General features: G+C 34.3%; 1 protein-coding gene across 1 annotated transcript in view; it reads left to right on the forward strand.

Moving 5' to 3' along the window:
* The window catches only part of LOC145241305 (calcyclin-binding protein-like), a 43035-nt gene extending 24090 nt beyond the window's left edge, over positions 1–18945 (forward strand). Inside the window, exons 2-6 of the mRNA XM_080104092.1 lie at positions 3912–4104; positions 7089–7185; positions 11159–11258; positions 17688–17791; positions 18608–18945. Coding sequence (XP_079960218.1) covers positions 3912–4104; positions 7089–7185; positions 11159–11258; positions 17688–17791; positions 18608–18752 — 639 coding nt within the window. The 3' untranslated portion in view covers positions 18753–18945. The remainder of the gene's footprint in view (positions 1–3911; positions 4105–7088; positions 7186–11158; positions 11259–17687; positions 17792–18607) is intronic.
* Positions 18946–20609: the final 1664 nt, after the last annotated feature.

Raw genomic sequence — 20609 nt, forward strand, 5'->3', positions numbered from 1 at the left:
TTAGTGACATGCAATATGGTTTCCGTTCTGCAAGATCTACCGCACATGTGCTAACGGTTATATCTCATAGGATTAGTGAATCTCTTGACAAAGGCTTTCTTTCTAGGGCAATTGCTCTTGACATATCAAAGACCTTTGACAAGGTATGGCATAAAGGCCTACTTCACAAGATTTCCAGCTACGGTATAACTGAAAATTTTTTCTCAATCATTAAATCATTTCTCTCTGATAGGTTCATAAGAGTAGTGAGAGATTGATGGACAAAAATCGGAGGCCTGCAGTATTAATGCTGGAGTCCCTCAGGGGTCCATCCTGGGCCCAACTCTCTTCCTGATCTACATCCCTAAACACATACTTAAATCATTCGTTGACATCTATGCTAATGACACGACCATCTATGACAACACATCAAAGGCTGTAAATGACAAAGTTCTCTCTGATTCTCTCTCCTCTGATCTCAAGCGCGTGGTACAGTGGGGGAAGACGTGGCTGGTTACCTTTTAATGCATCTAAAACCAAACTCCTATCTTTACATCATCAACACTCTGATCCCCATCTGGCATCAATTGAAATGGATGGCTCTCGTCTAGGAGAAGCCCCATGTTTTGACAAGCATCTGGGCTTGACCTTTACTCCTGATCTGAAATGGAACATGTACATCAAGTCTGTTGCCAAGGTCGCTGGAAAGATGGTAGGATCCTTCTACCACTCCAGAAGATATCTCACTACTGATGCAATTCTCTATCTATATAAAAGCCAAGTACGTCCAAGGATGGAATACTGCTGTCATATCTGGGCAGGAGCTGCTAAAAACAGCCCATCCTGCCTTGACAGAGTACAAAATAGACTTCGTGGCTTAGTGGGGGATGCCCTTTTCTCTTTCCTGCAACCTCTCTCCCATAGAAGAGACGTTGCGAGCATATCTTTGTTTTATCGTTATTTCCATGGCAGGTGCTCGTCTGAACTCCAATCTCTGGTTCCCCCCTCGCCAATCTTTTATGAAAAACACCCGTCTAGCTGAATCCACTGTCAAATATTTTCCCCACTCTTTATCTATGCCTTAATCAAAACGTAGATTCCATGAACAAAGCTTCTTTGTTAGAACTGCACGCCTGTGGAACTCTGTTCTGTCTGCCTGCTTCCCACCTGACTACAACTTGGATATCTTCAAGTCTAACGTAAACAAATTCCTGATGAACCGCCTCCTTAAGTAGACACTTTATTAAATCTCCACACTAACGTACTGTACTTGCAATAACCCTTATCCCTGAGTGGCTTCCGGGCCTTGATAAGTGGTGACCACCGTGTAAAAAAAAAAAAAAAAAAAAAAAAAAAAAAAGCTAAGACAAAAGGAACATCTGACGTTTGTATTTTAAAAGCATTAATCCTGGTGTAATGTTAAGACCTGCAATGTGTTTTAACTTTAAGAATTGCATAATCGAACGTATTCATTGAATACGATATTTTTTGTCTATTTGATCTCTTGATCAGCTTTCTTAAAAAAAAACAAAAAAACTTCAAAATAAAATCTGACAACATAGACTGCCAAACTAAACAAAAATTCCATGAGCAAAGTCCCCCCCCCACCCAAGACTGCTCGTCAGTGAGACACAACTGTAGAACCACTTTCTAACTAACTATAACATGGTCGCTTTTCAAGTTCATTGTAAACAAGTTCTTGTAAAGCCGTCCACTTAATTTCTATCAATTTCCATAATAATCGATCATCGGTGTTGTCTCATCTGATACTTAACCCTTATCCTTGAATGGCCTCTGGGCCTTAATAAGTAATGATTCTATAATAAAAGTTAAAAAAAAAAAAAAATGTCTATTGTATTTAATGAATTGAATGAACAAAGTTTGCATATCTAACAGTTATTTTTGTGATTTTCAAAGACTGATCCAAATAGCAATCAGTTTGACATATCAATACTTTATTCAGACTAAATCTGGAAGCATATTTTTGAACATTAAATGGAAGTTTCCACAAAACGCTTTTTTTCCCCCCGACACGTATCAAAAACTTTTAAAATTCCCATTTCACAATAATTTGATTTAGAAGTTGAAGTGATCAAAATTTATTTCTACAAATTTAAATTTGAGAGAAAGAATTGATTGTTCGTATTGCATAATGACTTTAAAACCTGTTTTATTCTTATGCATATCAGCAACATTATATGCAAAATACATTAAAAAATTTGGTGCAAATCCAGGGTTCAACCTATTTAAGAAAATTACAAAACATCTTGTACAGGTCATGAAACAAATGTCATATTTCAAAAATCATGTAAATTGATCAAGTAGGTTTTTTATATAGAAAATAATTTTCTTTTTGTTTTAGTGATTCATAGTATATTATAGACATTACAAGTTTAATTTTAAAATCTCTGTAGTTCGAATTGAGTTGTCTCCTTTATTAAACACTAGCCCGGGTGTTTGGAGGTGTGTGTTGAGCAAAAAAGAAAGTGGCAGGCTTGAAGCTGTACTGCAAAGGAGGAAAACCATGTAAAAAAAAAAAAAAAAAAAAAAAAAAAACACCTGACGTCTTTGCCATTGTGTCCATTGCCAAACCAGAAGTGGCGAAAGCTTAAATTAAGACTAGTCAAAAAAAAGCGACCACTTCCTGTAGAAAAGTTCCCAGTTGAAGGTGAAGGAGTTAATGTTTTGGGCCAATTTTTCGATATTTGTCGTCTGAAGCGTCGAGATTCAAAATGATACCGATCTTGTGAAAATCTGTCGCCTCTGTCGAAAGTTTTATGCAGACATACATACATACATACATACATACATTTAAACAGACAAGTGAGATTTATATTATAAACTAGCGGGGGTACCTGGAGTTGCCCGGGTGTTACGAGATGTGTGTGGTCTTAAATCAAAACCTGGCCGGATGCTTGGAGGTGTAAAAGAAACAGTTCTAGTAGGAAGGTAGGCTTGAACCCGCGAAGGTGAAAACGAAAGGGAAAAAAGCCAGACACCTCACCATCTCGGCCATGAAGGGAGAGGAATTGATAAGCGTGTTAAGTTAACGTCTATAAAGTAAAATGAAATTGACAGGTGCGAGGAAGTTGTCGCATGATGTTTGACCTTGAAACATGACGTAAGCAATGGCTGTTCAGCAGTTAAGATTTTGTGCGGGACAGTTTTTACCGAACTTTGGGGAAGGAAAAGCAGCTTCCCCGTTTATTAGGGATGTTTCGAAATGAAAGCAACTGTCTGATATGACGGTGAAAAGCCAACATGGACCAAACGTTTACATCACTTCCTGGAGACCACGGGCTGGGGAGGGGGTCTATTCGAATCAAGTTTTTTTATACCGAAAAACGAAAGCAACATACGGCAATCTAAAAATGTGGAATATTTAGCTTTTCAAAGTCGGGCATATTAAATAGACAGGCGACCCCCGTTAACTCGTAGATATGATTTAGATGTGATATAAAAGGTTTTAAGAACGAGGGAGCCAAGCTATCAGCCCCCGGAAAAAAGCCTATTGCGGGCATACACAAAAAGTGTGTATACACACACACACACACACACACACACACACACACACACACACACACACATTTTCGCTTTTATATGTATAGATAGCAGATCATAACACAATGTTTCGCTTCCACATAAAATTTGATTGTAAAATAGTTTTTTTTAATTAAGAATTCAAAAAAAAAAAAAAAAGAAGTACTTGATCAATTTACATGATCTTTGAAATATGACATTTTCATTCTGTGAGGAGTACGTACGTACATTGTAAAGATTTTTTTTTTTTTTTCATTTAATTAGGTTGAATTCTAGACAAGAACCAAATTTTTGTACCCTTTCATAAGATATTAAATATATTTACAGCTGGAATTTGTATATTTACCAGTTTAATTAACTGAATAAATCCAGCTACACTTTTTCTTTTTTAGATAAAAAAAGATGTTGAGGAGGTGGAGATGCTGATGTCAAAGTCTGAGCGGAATCACGTAAAGAATATTCTTCAGATTGAATTACAGAAATTACAGACGGAATTATCTGAAATAATGACAGATGAAAACCAAGCAAAGTCGAGTGTCAAATCTCCACAAAGTCAGTGTCCGACAAGCGTTATTACCAATTATGGTCAGTGAGTTGGTTTCTTTTTTTTTTTCTTTTTCTTTTTTTTTTATATTTTGTGTGTGTGTGTGTGTGTATATATATATATATATATGTATGTATGTGTGTATATGTTAATCATTTACTTGAAACCTACTCAGTTTGTATATACCAATCGTAATGGACTTAAAAAATATTTCTGTTTTTTATAATGAAAACTTTTTTAAATTTTGACAAGTCCAAGCTCAATGAATGCCTTTTATTGGGTTCCAAAGGATATAGCGTAGTATAATAGTTCTGAAAGTTCCAGTTGGTTATTTATTACTTTTCAAAAGGTATCCATTACAATATTGTTTCGTATCGCGGCTAATCTATTATATATTAGATGGTTGGATTCCAGTAAACATGTCCTAATTCATTCTTGAAAAGATCATTTAATATTTTGTTATTTAAACAGCTAGCATATATTGTTATATATCCTATTTTGTATTTTTTATAAGTGTAAATTCTCAGAAAAAAGGTTGAAAAAAAAAAAAAAGAAAATTGTATTATCTGGATTCTTCGGATTACTGTTATCTTGAGTATTATTTTTACAATGTTTCAGTTGATGTAATCTCCAACCTTCTTCAGCTTTATCTTGTTGAACTCTGGAATCTGCATGTAATTTTGAGCAGAAACCTTTATTTAATCCACCGGGGTAGCATACTCTCATTCTGTCAACCAATACTGGGTAAAAGTCTTAAATTTGCAATTGTATTTTGAGAGTCACTCTCACTGGTATAGTGGATAAATTACTTAGTAAAATTCAGTTGTAAAGTTACTCTTCAAGAGGTCCTCCTAGAACTGCACAGGATCAGCATTATATTGTAATCAACAGGAAAAAGTTCGTCTTTGAAATGATATGGACCATGTTGATTTTTGGGTGTTGATGGCAAAAATGCCATGGCTAAATGTGTGGGTGAAGTGCCAGGCTACAGACCAGACATTCTGATTTTGAATCGGCATGAAAATACTAGCCGTATCAGAGCCATAATGCAATGAAACAGCTGTTCATGGATGCTGTGTGTCTGTGTTTATTGTAATGTTTTTTGCAACTTGATATTTTAGTTTAGATCGTTGATTATAGAAATAATTTTTTTTTTTTAACTTAAAGATTTAAGTTTAAGCTTATGATTCGGTCATGTTTTTTTCCCCTAAAACAGAAGCACTGCACAGACATGTACACTAAGAGACTGCTTTTCTGCAGATTACAACATGGCCACCTTCAAATCCAGTGTCAACAGAAACCTGTTATTAATAGTATATTGTAGCTATTACAAGATCGATTTTAAAATTTGGGTAGTTTAGTTGTCTCCCTTTATTGACTATGGCAGATCAAGACCTGCTCTTTCTTTATAAAATTTGATTTTCTTAAGAAAAAAAACTACTTGATCAATTTGTGACTTTTGGAATATGACATTTTCGCTTTGTGTCAAAGATTTTTGTTTTTTTAATTAGGTTGGATTCTGGACTTGCAGCAAAATTTCAATGCATTATATGTTCCTCACTAAAATTTTAGTGCCTATTTTAGAAAAAAAAAGGCTTCAGTTTATTTAAATGTGTAAGTGAAATTACTGAGACTGGTCTTGCTTATGAATTTGCTTTATATAGTTTAGAATTAGCTCTAAGCAACCTTTTTACAACTTTCTCAACAGTTGTGCAAAGAAGTCTTATCACGTATCTGGATAGGACACACATACATAGCTCACTCCTACATACTAAAAAGTGAAGAATGTCCCAAATGTATACCATGTCATGAACCTTATACAGTGAAACACTTTTTACTTGACTTCTGTGATCTCGCACAAATTTGTCAACACTACTACAAGGCCACAAACTTAAAAGAACTTTTGAAAAAGAAAACCTGAAAACCATTCTAAATTTCCTAAAATGAGCAAATCTTTAACATAAAATATAATTACCATCAAGTAACAAACTATACAAAAACATTGCCCGAAGATAGCCAGCGATAATCAACTCCGAAAATATGAAAAAAAATCTTTAAACCTTATATACAACATTAAATGACCCAAAGAAGGTTGATACACTGATTAAACAAACAAAAATTCCTTTGCATATATTAGATGGAATCAATTCTAGCTCTTCTGTTGGTAGAAATATGTTAAATGCTTAAATCTTAGCCCCCCCCCCTCCAAAAATAATTGGAGATGAAGTGTCTCAAAAAATATACTCATACTTTGACTGTTATCAACATTGTGTGAACAATAATGATCATCAATTTGAACATTTGCAAACAATTCTTCAATCACATTTGCCATCTGGATTCAAAACTTCCATTTCATTCTATATTCATAATGGTTTTTTATCATTGTTCAAAATGTGAGTTTTTTTTTTTTTCTTTTTTTTTCTTTTTCTTTTTCTTTTTTTCTTTTTATTTTTCTTTTTTTTTCTTTTTCTTTTTTTTTTTCTTTTTCTTTTTTTTCTTTTTCTTTTTTTTCTTTTTCTTTTTTTTTCTTTTTCTTTTTTTTTTCTTTTTCTTTTCTTTTTTTCTTCCTTTTTTTCTTTTTCCTTTTTTCTTTTTCCTTTTTTCTTCCTTTTTTCTTTTTCCTTTTTTTCTTTTTCCTTTTTTTCTTTTTCCTTTTTTTCTTTTTCCTTTTTTTCTTTTTCCTTTTTTTCTTTTTCCTTTTCTTTTTCTTTTTCCTTTTTTTCTTTTTCTTTCCTTTTTTTCTTTTTCTTTCTTTTTTTTCTTTTTTCTTTTTTTTTCTTTTTCTTTTTTTTCTTTTTCTTTTTTTTCTTTTTCTTTTTTTTCTTTTTCTTTTTCTTTTTCTTTTTCTTTTTCTGTTTTTCTTTTTCTGTTTTTCTTTTTCTTTTTCTTCTTTTTCTTTTTTTCTTTTTTTCTTTTTCTTTTTTTCTTAAGGCACTCTGTAGATCTATACATATTATCAACGATGAAGTAAATTGGCTTGTTGGGGTTAAATAAGTAAACATTTCCATTCTTTCTGTTTGAACAGCTTGGGACCAGTCTAATAAATATGTGAAAATTTACATTGATCTAAAAAATGTCCAACATCTTCCTAAAGAGAGTATTACGTCTCATTTTGAAGAAAGGTAAGTTGTTTTTTCATTTTCATGTGTTTCGATTTTATCAACTGGTCAACTAAATTCTTACATTTTTAAGTTAACACCAATAACTATGGCATTACTTGAAAGTACTTCTTTCAAACTCCTCGGTTTAACGTTCACAAGGAACATGAGTTAGAACAAATATGGAGTAATGTTATCACATTTTGGCTGGTGCATCTGCTACTAGTCTCTCATTCCTGGGTAGGGTTCAAGTTGCAAACCTGATAGGTCTTCAACTGTCATCTAAGCTTCAGCCTCTGTCCCATTGACAAAATGTTGCATTCCTGTCTGTTCTACAAGTATTTTAATGGTGAATGCTCCAAACTACAAGCCCTTGTACTCTCCTCAACGTAAATACTCCTCTCAAACCTGACAAGCAGCAAAGTTCTATCCCTACACAGTAGAGATCGCTAGATGTAAGAAAGCCTTCTACTCCAATAGTTTCTTCCCAAGAACTGTTAAACTTTAGAATCCCCTTCTGTTCCTGCTTATCAAACTGTACTGACATGCAGAAGTTCAAGTGTAATGTGAATGGACATCTTTCTGCTCAACTCCCTACATAGTATCCCTTCAACTTATGCCCCTTGACAGTAGCATTTTTTGTTTTGGCATTAGTCACATAATGTGACGCCTGGGCGACAATTTTGTGATGTCATTTCTTATATACTATATACCAACATTTTTATGTTTTCAGATTCCACATAGTTTTGAGTATCCCATCATGAAAAGTAATAAAATTTTGTATTTTGATCATTTTAGGTCACTTTTATTATTTTTGGAATTTCTGAAAAATTTGATAGGGATTACTCTCAAGGACACCCTGGGGAAAATTATTTTGTAAATTTGAGTTTTTGACATTGATAGGTTAGAAATATTCAGAAAGCTATATAGAAAATTAGAGCGAAAAAAAAATCACGATTTCAGGAAAATATAAACACAAGTTTAAAAGCTTGCATCCAAATGACCCCTGTAGTCTTTTGAGAATTAAAAAGTTTCTCGAGAAGTTTCTTAATCAAAATTGTTGTTGGTTTGAGATAGTACTAGAAGTTTCTTAAGCTTTTTACTATCCTATTACTGATTTCTTATAAAAAAAATAGAAGAAGCATATTTTTATCTGGCTTGGTGTTTCCAACCCTCATCAACTAATCTTGAAGACTGCTAGATCTTTGAAATTGTTACCAGAACTGTTTTAGTATCTGACTTATTCCAAAACTTATTCCAAAATTAAGGTATGACGTAAGTTTAACACGTCTAAATTATCACATCCAATAAACCTTTGTGAAAAAATCCAAAAAACCTTTATCTCTATAAGGCTTCATTTTTGAGAAAATCTGATGCCATTTTTGGATTCCTTGGGTCAAAAAAAACTTACCTGGATAAATTTTCAGGGCCAAACGATCTTTCAATCAGAAAATATTCAAAGAAATGACATCACAAAATTGTCGCCCGGACGTCACATTATGTGACTAACACCAAAACAAAAAATGCTCTAAATTCGGAACTGCTTGGAGTTATGTGCTCAAATTTTCAGGATTTCTTAGTTCCTATATTGTCTATCTGCAGTGCAAACTACTGCCAGATCTATGGCTATGAGTGTCAAGCCTGTGATGATTTGAGACAGAATAACCCTAAGTTTCAGTGGCAAGCTCCCTACCAAATGGTCCTGGATATGACCTTAAACTATATCCAGTGGTGAGGCCCCAGCTTGTGGGCTTTGGGGAGTGTGGAGCCACCCTTTAATTACCATTGCTCCCAGGTCCACTCTGACCCGGAGTGATAGTACCTGTTAGGGTCCCAACTATGGGTTAAATAGAAACTGACGTGAAAACAAATATATTCTATTAAAAAAAAATTTCATCAAAATCTTTGGATTCGGCATTAAATAACCTGAAAAGGGTTGATATGCTGTAAAACAAAAACCACCCCTACCAAATAGAATTCCTCTGTAAGCTACATATAAACATCTAAAAACAAAACAAAATGGACTTTTCTTTAAAGAAAATGCACATGATTTCTCTCCCATGAAAAAAAAATTAGTCAACTGTCCTAAAAAGCTAAAATGGTCTTAAAATGGTGAATTATTTTACATTAAATTTATGTGAAATTAATCCCCCACTCTAAATTCTGAAATTGTTTTTGTTTCTTATCCCTACCATTTAACTCGGTCAGTGGCAATCCTTCCACAAAGACTTAAAATCACATAATTGTCTTTAGAAAAATAAAAATTCACAGGATTTATCTCTCAGACAAAAATGATTAAATTGCTCAAATGCGGAATAATTCTACATTAAATTCTGAAGTAATTTTTATCTTTCACTAAAGTTTTTCAAGTTCACACGTAATTGTCTAAAAAGGTAGAATCACATTTTGGAGAAGTGTTCAAATTGGTGGGGGATAGCAGAAGGTATTAATCTACAAAAATATCAAAGAAATATTGCAATGTATTCATTTTTAAACAGTCCTGAATTTTGATTTAATTTTCTTATACATAAAATGCATTACAATTCAACTTTGAGTTCTCTATTTTCTTTTAATAGATACATGGCATTTTTTAAGGAATTGCATTTACTGCAGATTATTTGGAAACCATTAATTTCTGGAAGTTTTCAGTAGCATGTTCTGATTCTTAGCACAAAAATACACTTATATGGCAAATTTCATTGCTTCATCTTCTGTTTTAACAAAGATAACATTTTTGCTGAAAAAGTAGTGTAAAAAATGTGACAAAATGCATATGGGAAAAATATCCAAATGTGTGAGGCACAAAAATAGTCGTAACTTCCTTAATTTTAATTGGATTTTTAAGAATTAAAGATTCTTTCTTAGCTCATCAAGCTCTTATATATATATATATATATATATATATATACATATGCCAGTGTTAAAATATTTGAAGCCATTTAAATTTTTTTTTCATGTGTATTTCTAATCTAACACATTAGTGATGGAAAGAAAATATTGTATTCCAAAAATCATGTAAATTGATAAAGTAGTTTTATATTTAAAGTCAAATTTTGTGGCCAAATGAATGGCGATAATAATGTTAGAGAATTGATTGAGAGAGGGGGAGGTGTGTAAATTATATCGTAGACACGTTGAACGGAAGTCAAGATCAGCTGATCGGATTGCGTGTGAGTCACGTGATCAGGTTAGCTGAATCATGGAGATTTGGTTTGGGCGTAGAAGAGGATGGATGGCTTTAGACGTCTCCTCCCCTTTACTGGGGGGGGGGACGCTGACGTGTGTAGAAACGAGACTAAGAGAAACTACACAACCCAGATTCATTTTCCATCATTCTATGAGACATCTGGAAAGTGAAATAAAAACTATAAAACCAATTCATCGTGTTGGAGTGAATGAATATTCGTCTAAAACAAGTACCAGTCTCCCCTCCAAGACTAGACGTTTCCAGATGGGCCAACATCGACGACGCAGAAAGTATGTCTGAAAATACGTGTACCACACACACAACAGCATATGAACATATCATTTAATAGGCTGGACCACTAGACGATCGCATGACGTTAAGGCTGATTAGATATATTACACACAATCCCCTTTATGATACAACAACGCAACAACAACGCAACAATAACGCAACAACAACGCAACCCTATCTTGAAAACAATTTAAAGAAAAAAAAAAAAACTCTAACATTTTTAGAAAGTCATTTTAACATAGGGAGAGGAGCATTGGAAACAAAACTCAAATTTACTCCAAAATATAAAAAAATAAAACTAATTCATCAATTTACATAATTTTTGGAATACAATATTTTCTTTCAATCACGGGTACATACATTATACACATCTTTTCATTTTTGTCTTTTGATTTAGAAGGAATTCTGGACAAACACTGCAACATGTGCTTATAAGAAAAGCTTGCAACATCCTAATATATATCAAATGTGGTGCTTATTAAGCTGAAATTTATCATCTTTATTTTATTTTATTTCCAGATCCATGGATTTGACGGTTTCCAATTTGGACAACAAAAATTATCGGTTTGGTGTAAAGCGATTAGCAGGGACGATTATACCTGCAGAAAGTTTTATTAAGGTGATATTTTTTAAAGATTATTATTCGTGTTCTCCCCTCCCCTTATTTTGATATTTTTAATCAAGTCTTGTTAAAATCTGCAATATTTGCATGTTTTTAAGGACCAAATTAAATTACTTAAAGTCTATTATGAAAAGAAACTAAAATGTTGAAGATGGTGGAAAATTATACTTCAAACTAGTATGTGTAGGAATTTAGATGACATGTACATTATGTCTTAATGAGAAACTTGCTATTTTAAAGAACACCAAAATTTATTAAACCACAAAAGCGGAATAGCAATCGTCTGCATGCATAAAATAAATTTTACTTAAGGATAACACATAAAAAAATTAAGTATCTATATATATGATCATAATAAATTAAAAAAAGACTGAACATATATAAGCGCAAATGTATCTAAACACATCTAGGTTAGAACTGGCTCTGCTTTTAATACACAAAGAAAGATTGCCAATTTCCTTAAAAAATAAACCAAAAAAGAGGTGAATTACAAGTCAAGTGAATCTTTGTCTGATAAATGCACAATCATTGGCTGTTGAAAATGGGTGCAGGAATGACAAAGAATCTGATTGGCTAACTAGCCAACTTAACACCAAGTGATTATATAAAACATTAGGTAACATCAATTCCATGCAATAGTCTGACAAATCCTCAGAAGGGTGAAATGTGGGAAATTTTGTGTAACTTAATTGCCATAGCTATTTTCATAACTTTTTTTTTTTTTTTTTTTTTTTTTTTTACAAAGAGGTTGTCATATATCAAGGCCCAAAGGCCACTCGAGGATAACGATTAATGCATGTATTGTAATCATTGGGGCAGTTGTGTAATGATCATTTGTAGAACTAATTTGGTATAGTTAGATCATTTACAAGGCCAGCTGAACAAGAACTTGTTTGGATTGGACTTGAAATTAATGATATTGTAGTCTGCCGGAAAGCAGACCAGTGTAATAGTTCCACCGGTGAGCAGTTCTTGGGAAGAAGCTTCATTCATGGAGTATGTGTTTAGGTTTAGGCAACGATAGAGAGTGAGGGAATTTATTGATAGTGATTTTTTTTTTTTTTTTTTAGGATTGGTCATGGTAGGAGGGCATAGAGTGGAGCTCAGTCGAACACTTGCCATGAAACTAATGATCAGAAACAGGCTCGCTGCCTTGGCAGAGTTCAAAACAGACTTTGTAGCCTAGTAGGGAATGTCCTTTTCTCTTCCCTGCAACTTCTTTCCCATAAAAGAAACTTTGCGAGCTTGTCTCTGCTCTATCGTTATTTTCATGGTAAGTGCTCATCTGAGCTTCAATCTATGGTTGCCAAACTTTCACGAAAAACACTCGTCTAGCTAAAACCACTATCAATAATTTACCCCACTCTTTATCTATGCCTAAACCTAAACGTAGATTCCATGAACAAAGCTTCTTTCTTAGAACTGCACGCCTATGTAACTCTCTTCCGTTTACTTGCTTTCAAGCTGACTACAATATGGTAGTCTTCAAGTCCAATGTAAACAAGTTAGATCAGAAACAGGCTCGCAACGTCTTTTCTGTTGGAAAGAGGTTGCAGAGAAGAGAAAAGGGCATTGCTTACTTGATTACAAAGTCCGTTTTGAACTCTGTCAAGACAGGATAGGGTGCCTCAAGCAGCTGTTGCCCAGATGTGGCAAGTGCGTGTGTGTGCACACACACACACACACACACATATGTGTATGTATATGCACATACACACACACTTACATCTCCAGCTACGGTATAACTGGAAATATTCTCTCTATCATTAAATCATTTCTCTCTGATAGGCTCATAAGAGTAGTAGTTGATGGACAAAAATCAGAGGCCTGCAGTATTAACGCTGGAGTCCATCCTGGGCCCAACTCTCTTTCTGATCTACATCAATGATCTCCCTAAACACATACTTAAATCATTCGTTGACATCTATGCTGATGACACAACTATCTACGGCAACACATCAAAGGCTGTAAATGACAAAGCTCTCTGATTCGCTCTCCTCTGATCTCGAACGAGTGGTTCAGTGGGGGAAGACGTGGGTGGTTACCTTTTAATGCATCTAAAACCAAACTCCTATCTTTACATCATCAACGCTCTGATCCCCATCTGGCATCAATTGAAATGGATGGCTCTCATCTAGGAGAAGCCCCATGTTTGACGAGCTTCTGGGCTTGACCTTCACTCCTGATCTGAAATGGAACACGTACATCAAGTCTGTTGCCAAGGTCGCTGGAAAGATGATGGGATCCTTCTACCGCTCCAGAAGATATCTCACTACTGATGCAATTCTCTATCTATATAAAAGCCAAGGATGGAATACTGCTGCCATATCTGGGCAGGAGCTGCTAAAAACTGCCTATCCTGCCTTGACAGAGTACAAAATAGACTTCGTGGCTTAGTGGGGATGCCCTTTCTCTTCCCTGCAACCTCTCTCCCATAGAAGAGACGTTGCAAGCCTGTCTTTGTTTTACCATTATTTCCATGGCAGGTGCTCGTCTGAACTCCAATCTCTAGTCCCCCCCTCGCCAATCTTTTACGAAAAACACTTGTCTAGCTGAATCCACTGTCAAAAACTTTTCTATGCTTAAATCAAAATGTAGATTCCATGAACAAAGCTTCTTTTTTAGAACTGCATGCCTGTGGAACTCTGTTCTGTCTGCCTGCTTCCCTCCTGACTACAACGTAAACAAATACCTGATGAACCGCCCCCTTAAGTAGACACTTTTTTTTTTTTTTTTTACAGTGATCATCACTTATCAAGGCCCGGAAGCCACTTAGGGATAAGGGTTATTGCAAGTACATTACGTTAGTGTGGAGATTTGATGAAGTGTTTACTTAAGGGGGCGGTTCATTAGGAATTTGTTAACATTGGACTTGAAGACATCCAAGTTGTAGTCCGGTGGGAAGCAGGCAGACGGAACAGAGTTCCACAGGTGTGCAGTTCTAAGAAATAAGCCCTGTTCATGGAATCCGCGTTTTGATTTAGGCACAGATAAAGAGTGGGGGAAATTTTTCACAGTGGATTCAGCTAGACGGGTGTTTCTCGTGAAAGATTGGCGAGGGGGGACCAGAGATTGGAGTTCAGACGAGCACCTGCCATGGAAATAACGATAAAACAAGGATAGGCTCGCAGCGTCTCTTCTGTGGGAGAGAGGTTGCAGGGTAGAGAAAAGGGCATCCCCCACTAAGCCACGAAGTCTATTTTGTACTCTGTCAAGGCAGGATAGGCTGTTTTTAGCAGCTCCTGCCCAGATATGGCAACAATATTCCATTTTTTTTTTTTTTTTTTTTTTTTTTTTTTTTTTTAATACACTTTATTAAATATCCACACTAACGTACTGTACTTACAATAACCCTTATCCCTGAGTGGCTTCCGGGCCTTGATAAGTGGTGACCACCTTGTAAAAAAAAAAAAAAAAAATCTGGGCAGGAGCTGCATGAGGCTTCCTATCCTGCCTGACAGTTCATAACAGATTTCGTAATATATAATCAAATTTTCCCAAAATTCCAAATAATGACAGAATATGAAATGATAGCAGTCAATCATTTATATTGATGAGAAACAATGTTTAGAATAGATTAACATTTCATATTGCTATAAGTTTTTTTCTTGTGATTCATGGAGAAAGATTGTAAAAAGTAAAATCACCAAATACGTCAATCAGAAGGAAATTAAACGGTTTTGATGTCTACAGATATTTAAGTTGCATAAATCAAAGAAATTTAGTTGAATATATTTGTTGTGCAATACATATGACAAAAGGAATCTAAAAATCAAATTGCGTGTTCAGATAGGTGGAGTTTGCATTTTTTTTTTTTTTTATTATTCATGTTATCTATTATATAAATCTCACCTGTCTGTGTAGATGTATGTTTGTATATCTGCCTAAAACTTTTGACAGAAGTGACCGATTTTCATGAGATCGGTATCGTTTTGAAGTTCGACAAATATAAAAAAAATTGACTAAAAAAACAGTAATTCCTTTACTCTTAACTGGGAACTTTTCTACAAAGAAGTTGTTTTTTTGCCGATATTTTCAAAAGTCATTCCCTCTTTTCGATTGACTAGCCTTAATTTAAACCTTCGACACTTTCGGTTTGGTGATGGACACAACGGCAGACATTTTTTTTTTTTTTTTCTCCAATGTTCTTTTCCTCCTTTTTTTTTTTTTTTTTTTTTTCAGCACACACCTCCAAACACCCGGTCATCGCCAGGTACCCAGGCTAATCTATAATGCTAATAGGCTTGTAAGAGTAGTGGTTGATGGGCAGAAATCAGAGGCCCACTGTATTAATTCTGGAGTCCCTCAAGGGTCCATCCTGGGCCCAACTCTCTACCTGATCTACATCAATGATCTCCCTAAACACATACTTAAATCATTCGTTGACATCTATGCTGATGACACAACCATCTATGACAACACATCAAAGGCTGTAAATGACAAAGCTCTCTCTGATTCCCTCTCCTCTGATCTCGAATGAGTGGTTCAGTGGGGGAAGACGTGGGTGGTTACCTTTTAATGCATCTAAAACCAAACTCCTATCTTTACATCATCAATGCTCTGATCCCCATCTGGCATCAATTGAAATGGATGGCTCTTGTCTAGGAGAAACCCCATGTTTGACAAGCTTCTGGGCTTGACCTTTACTCCTGACCTGAAATCGAATACGTACATTGTCAGCTGCCAAGGTCGCTGGAAAAATGGTAGGATTCTTCTATCGCGCCAAAAGATATCTTACTGCTGATGCAATTCTCTATCTATATAAAAGCCAAGTACGTCTAAGGATGGAGTACTGCTGCCACATTTGGGCAGGAGCTGCTAAAAACAGCCTATCCTGCCTTGACAGAGTACAAAATAGACTTCGTGGCTTAGTGGGGGATGCCCGTTTCTCTTCCCTGCAATCTCTCTCCAACAGAAGAGACGTTGCAAGCCTGTCTTTGTTTTATCATTACTTCCATGGCAAGTGCTCATCTGAACTCCAATTTCTGGTCCCCCCTCGCCTATCTTTCACAATAAACACTTGTCTAGCTGAAACCACTGTCAAACATTTTCCCCATTCTTTATCTGTGCCAAAACCAAAGCGTAGATTCCATGAACAAAGCTTCTTTCTTAGAAGTGCACGCGTATGGAACTCTGTTCCGTCCTCCTGTTTCCCACCTGACTACAACTTGGATGTCTTCAAGTCCAGCATAAACAAATTCCTGATGAACCGCCCTTTAAGTAAGACATTTTATCAAATCTCCAATTCTAATGATTACTACGATACTATCCCACTGATTACTGTACACGTAATAACCCTTATCCCCGAGTGGCTTCCGAGCCTTGATAAGTGGTGACTACCCTGTAAAAAAAAAAAAAAAGTTTAACATTATCTCAATCTATTGTCTTTGCCGTCCTTTTGCAGTTATGTTTTGATGCACCTTTTCTTCCTGATGTTGAAATTATTTTCAACATTAATTCTCTCCGCCTGGGTGGCGCAGGCATATCATTACCCAGCTGAGCTCTTGGACAACCATTATTGAGGAGGACCTGGTTAAGCTCTCAGATTCGTGGGCAATTAGCCATCTCTGGTGACTTTGCTCAGGATCGCCATGGCAACTGATTCGGGGATGTAGTGTAGGCCAAGGAAGAAATCTGAGAGTTAACGCCATTGCGACACTGGCATTTGGTGAAAACTTGGTGATCACCCTGGCAAAACAGGTTAACAATCAAATTGCTAGTCTGTAGTAGCTTTTAAATTCATTTTTATCTGTTAGGTTTATTTCTAAGAAATCTCTAGTTAGACACATTTCAAACCTACATTTTTAAATTATGAAATTTTGGTTCCATTTTGAAGACTGATAGGATTACCCAGTGTTCCCAGAGGGAAAAGTGTGATGTATTTTGGTGCATGTTTGGAATAACAAAAATAGAAAGATTTGAACTTCAAATAAAAGCAATGTTATCTATTTTCATGTCGAAATTACTAATATTAACGATTTGCCTTCATAATTCAGAAATCTGCCATTATTTTGAAATATAACTTTAACAAGGGAAGTAACTCATAGTTTGAAGTTAATTTTGTAAGTAGAACATATTTTTTTCAAAAACTATTTTCATTAATATTTAATTTTTTACATTATCGTTTTTCATAATTTCTAGATTTGTTACTAATTTTGACATGATAATTAAGTAGATAACATTGTTTTTAGTTGAAATTTAATATTTTGATTTTTCAAATACCTATTAAAACTTCTCTTTCCCCAATCATCTGTTTTTTTTTCCTCTACCCAGCACATTTCTCATTTTTGACATCCACACATTTTTTTTTTTATAGATTCTTTGCTTTGCCATTGAGTTTGGCAAATTTTTTTCTTGAATGTTAAAAAAAAAAAAAAAAAAATCCTGATTATAATTTTTTTTTTTTTTTTTTTTTTTTTGTATCAGGTTAAAACTGACAGTTTTGTCGTGATGATGATGAAAACTAGCAGCGCAAACTGGGCTCACGTCACGGAGACAGCAGCAGAGAAATCCAAAGAAAAAACTAAAAAGTAACTTTTTTTTTATTTTTCTTATAACAACCCCTCAAACGCTAAATGTTTTAAGTAGAAAATAATTTTGGAGATATTTTTTTAATCACCCAGAAAAATTTCCCTAATGTTTATGAGTTAATCTTTTATGCTTACCCTTTTCTTTATGGACTTTTGTTCATGATACGACGGTTGAAGAAACATGTAAAATTTGCAATGTTTTTTACAAAATCTTTTCTTTTAGTTCTAATGGAAATCTCCGTATCTTTTTGACTCTCAGCAATGATTATTGTCACAACACATTGATCAACTTTGTTTCTAAATTTTCAGATGAGAGTGATAATGCGTATTTTAATTATTTAAACTTCTGTTCTCATTTTGAGTTTTATTTTAATGTTTTGATCATTTTAACCTCTGACTTTCATTAAGTGCATTGTGTCAAACTTGGGAATCTTTCTGTCGAACTTTGAAATCTCCATGGAATTTTGAGTGAACCCTTTTTATTTAATCCAAGGGGTAGTATGCTCTTGTCCCATCAGCCATGATCAGGTAGAAGTCTTAAGTAATTGCCTGCATTGAGGATTTACAAAATATTTTATCTGTTTCGCAAGAACCCGTGACATAATGGATAAATAATTTGGTATAATTCAGTTGTAAGTTACTTTTCTGGAAATTGAAGGTTCAATCCTCGGTGAGGGCAAGGTTCAAAGTACAATTGCTAATTACTTAAAACTTCTACTCTGTCATGGCTGATAAGATGAATATTTTTAGTGGAATTTTTCAAACTTATCTATTTTATTTGCATCAAATAACTTCAAATTTTTATTTAACTTTAAGGAAACCTGCACTTGATGAAGGCAAAGATCCCAGTGAAGGAATCATGGATATCCTGAAAAATATGTATGAGGAAGGAGATGATGATATGAAGAGGACAATTAACCAGGCTTGGTTTGAGTCTCGTAATAAATCTTCATTCGATTAAATCAGTCGATCGAGGGAGAAGGCATTTGATTTATAAATCGGTTGAAAATGAAAAAAAAAATGTACAGAACTTTTTGAAACGAAACGTTATTCACATTTCAATGATTTGCATTTTTGCTGACAAAAAAATGACAAAAATTAATTTCACATTTTCTTGTTTCTTCATCAAATCAATAAACTAATTCTAAAAATTATTTTCGTTTTTTATAAAAACTTTAGTTATTGGTAGTTTGTTTTTTGTTTTTTTTTTGTAGAAAAAAAAATAAGAGTACTTGACCAAAATTTTTCCTATACTGAGAAAATGAAATAAAGAAAAATCTAAATTATGACAAAACAGAAATATATATTCCAAAAAACACATAAATTGATTAAATAGTTTTATTCTTATAAAAATAATTAACGTGGTTAATTGGAATTCGTAGGATTACATAATAAATCTAGTAAGTTTCTTATCAAAAATAAACTATTTGATCAGTTTACGTGGTTTCTTAAGTATATATTTTTGTTTCGGTTTTTACATTTGTTTTCTTTTGATATAGAAGAAATTCTGAACAAAGCCAAAATTGTTTTTTAAAAACAAACCATACATTTTTTCTTTTCAGAATTTTTCAGTTTTTCGAATATCTGAATAGCAGAAAGTCTGAGTCGATTGTCTGACTTCAACTAAATAAAACATTTTGTAACGGCATGAAATGCTAACCTATTAAAAAATGTTTCTTATAAATATAAATGACCTGACATAGCCCAGGGTTGAATCATCACCGAATGTTTCACACTCCCACATTTTTATTGTCATCAAAATTGGTGAGATCACCCCACCCCCATCAAATAGATTTATTGCCTCTTCTAGTTGGGGACCTATCATCGCAGTGCACCGGGAGGAAGCTTCACATGCTTCCCCGTAGTGGCTAAGTCCACAATACATTGTAGTCTACATTGCACTGTAGAGAACCTACTGATTTTACAAAATGGCTTGAATTAAAATTTAAAATGCAAAAGTCAAGTATCATGCTTCAATTGTGCTTTAAACAGAAACGTTTGTTTCAACCACGCCCCTGTTACCTACTGTTGCTTTTTTTTTTTTTTTTTTTTTTTTTTTTTTTTTTGTCAGCCCTTTCAGCTTATGTAGTAATAAAACTTCTCCAATGCACTTGTGACGTTAAGCTGTGTAAGATGTTAACTTTGGTCAAAATCGCCTGTTCCTTCTTTCATCAGATCATTTTGATTATCGATACTTATCAAAGACTTTCTGATATTAAAGCATATCTAAGAACACTGCCAGGCACTTAAAGTACCTTTATGTAAAATTTCATTTTCGAGTCCATAAGGAACAAACTTGCATAAAATTTGTTTTATATAATAGAGATAAATATTTTTCGAAAGGCGCTTCTTTAAAGTAGTTGAATTTCTGAATTTTTCACATAAGGATTGATTATTTGGATTCTTCAAACTACTGTTCTCATCTTGAATGTTATTTTCTCAATGTTTTGGTTGATGTAACCTCCGACCTTCAAGAGTATATTGTTGAACTCTAATCTTTCTGTGGCACTTTAACAGTTAGTTTTCTGGAAGTTGAAGGTTCAATTCTCAGTGCAAGCAACACCAAATACTATTGCAAATTACTTAGGACTTGATGGAAGGAAAGGATGCTACTCCTATGAATTAATTAAAAGGTTTTGTTTGAATGCGGATTCTTGAATTTGATAGAAAGATTCAAAAGTTCCAGAAGAGACACCTGAAGTTCTGAGCTTATAATCGACAGAAATGTGAAAATAACGCTTGAAATGAGAATAGTAGTCTGAAAGGGTCAAATAATCTATAAAAGTGTGTGTGAGGACACTTCTCAACCTATATACTC

This window comes from Euprymna scolopes, chromosome 20 (genome assembly GCF_053919585.1).
Source record: "Euprymna scolopes isolate OS-2025 chromosome 20, ASM5391958v1, whole genome shotgun sequence".
NCBI classification, from domain to species: Eukaryota; Metazoa; Mollusca; class Cephalopoda; order Sepiida; family Sepiolidae; genus Euprymna; species Euprymna scolopes.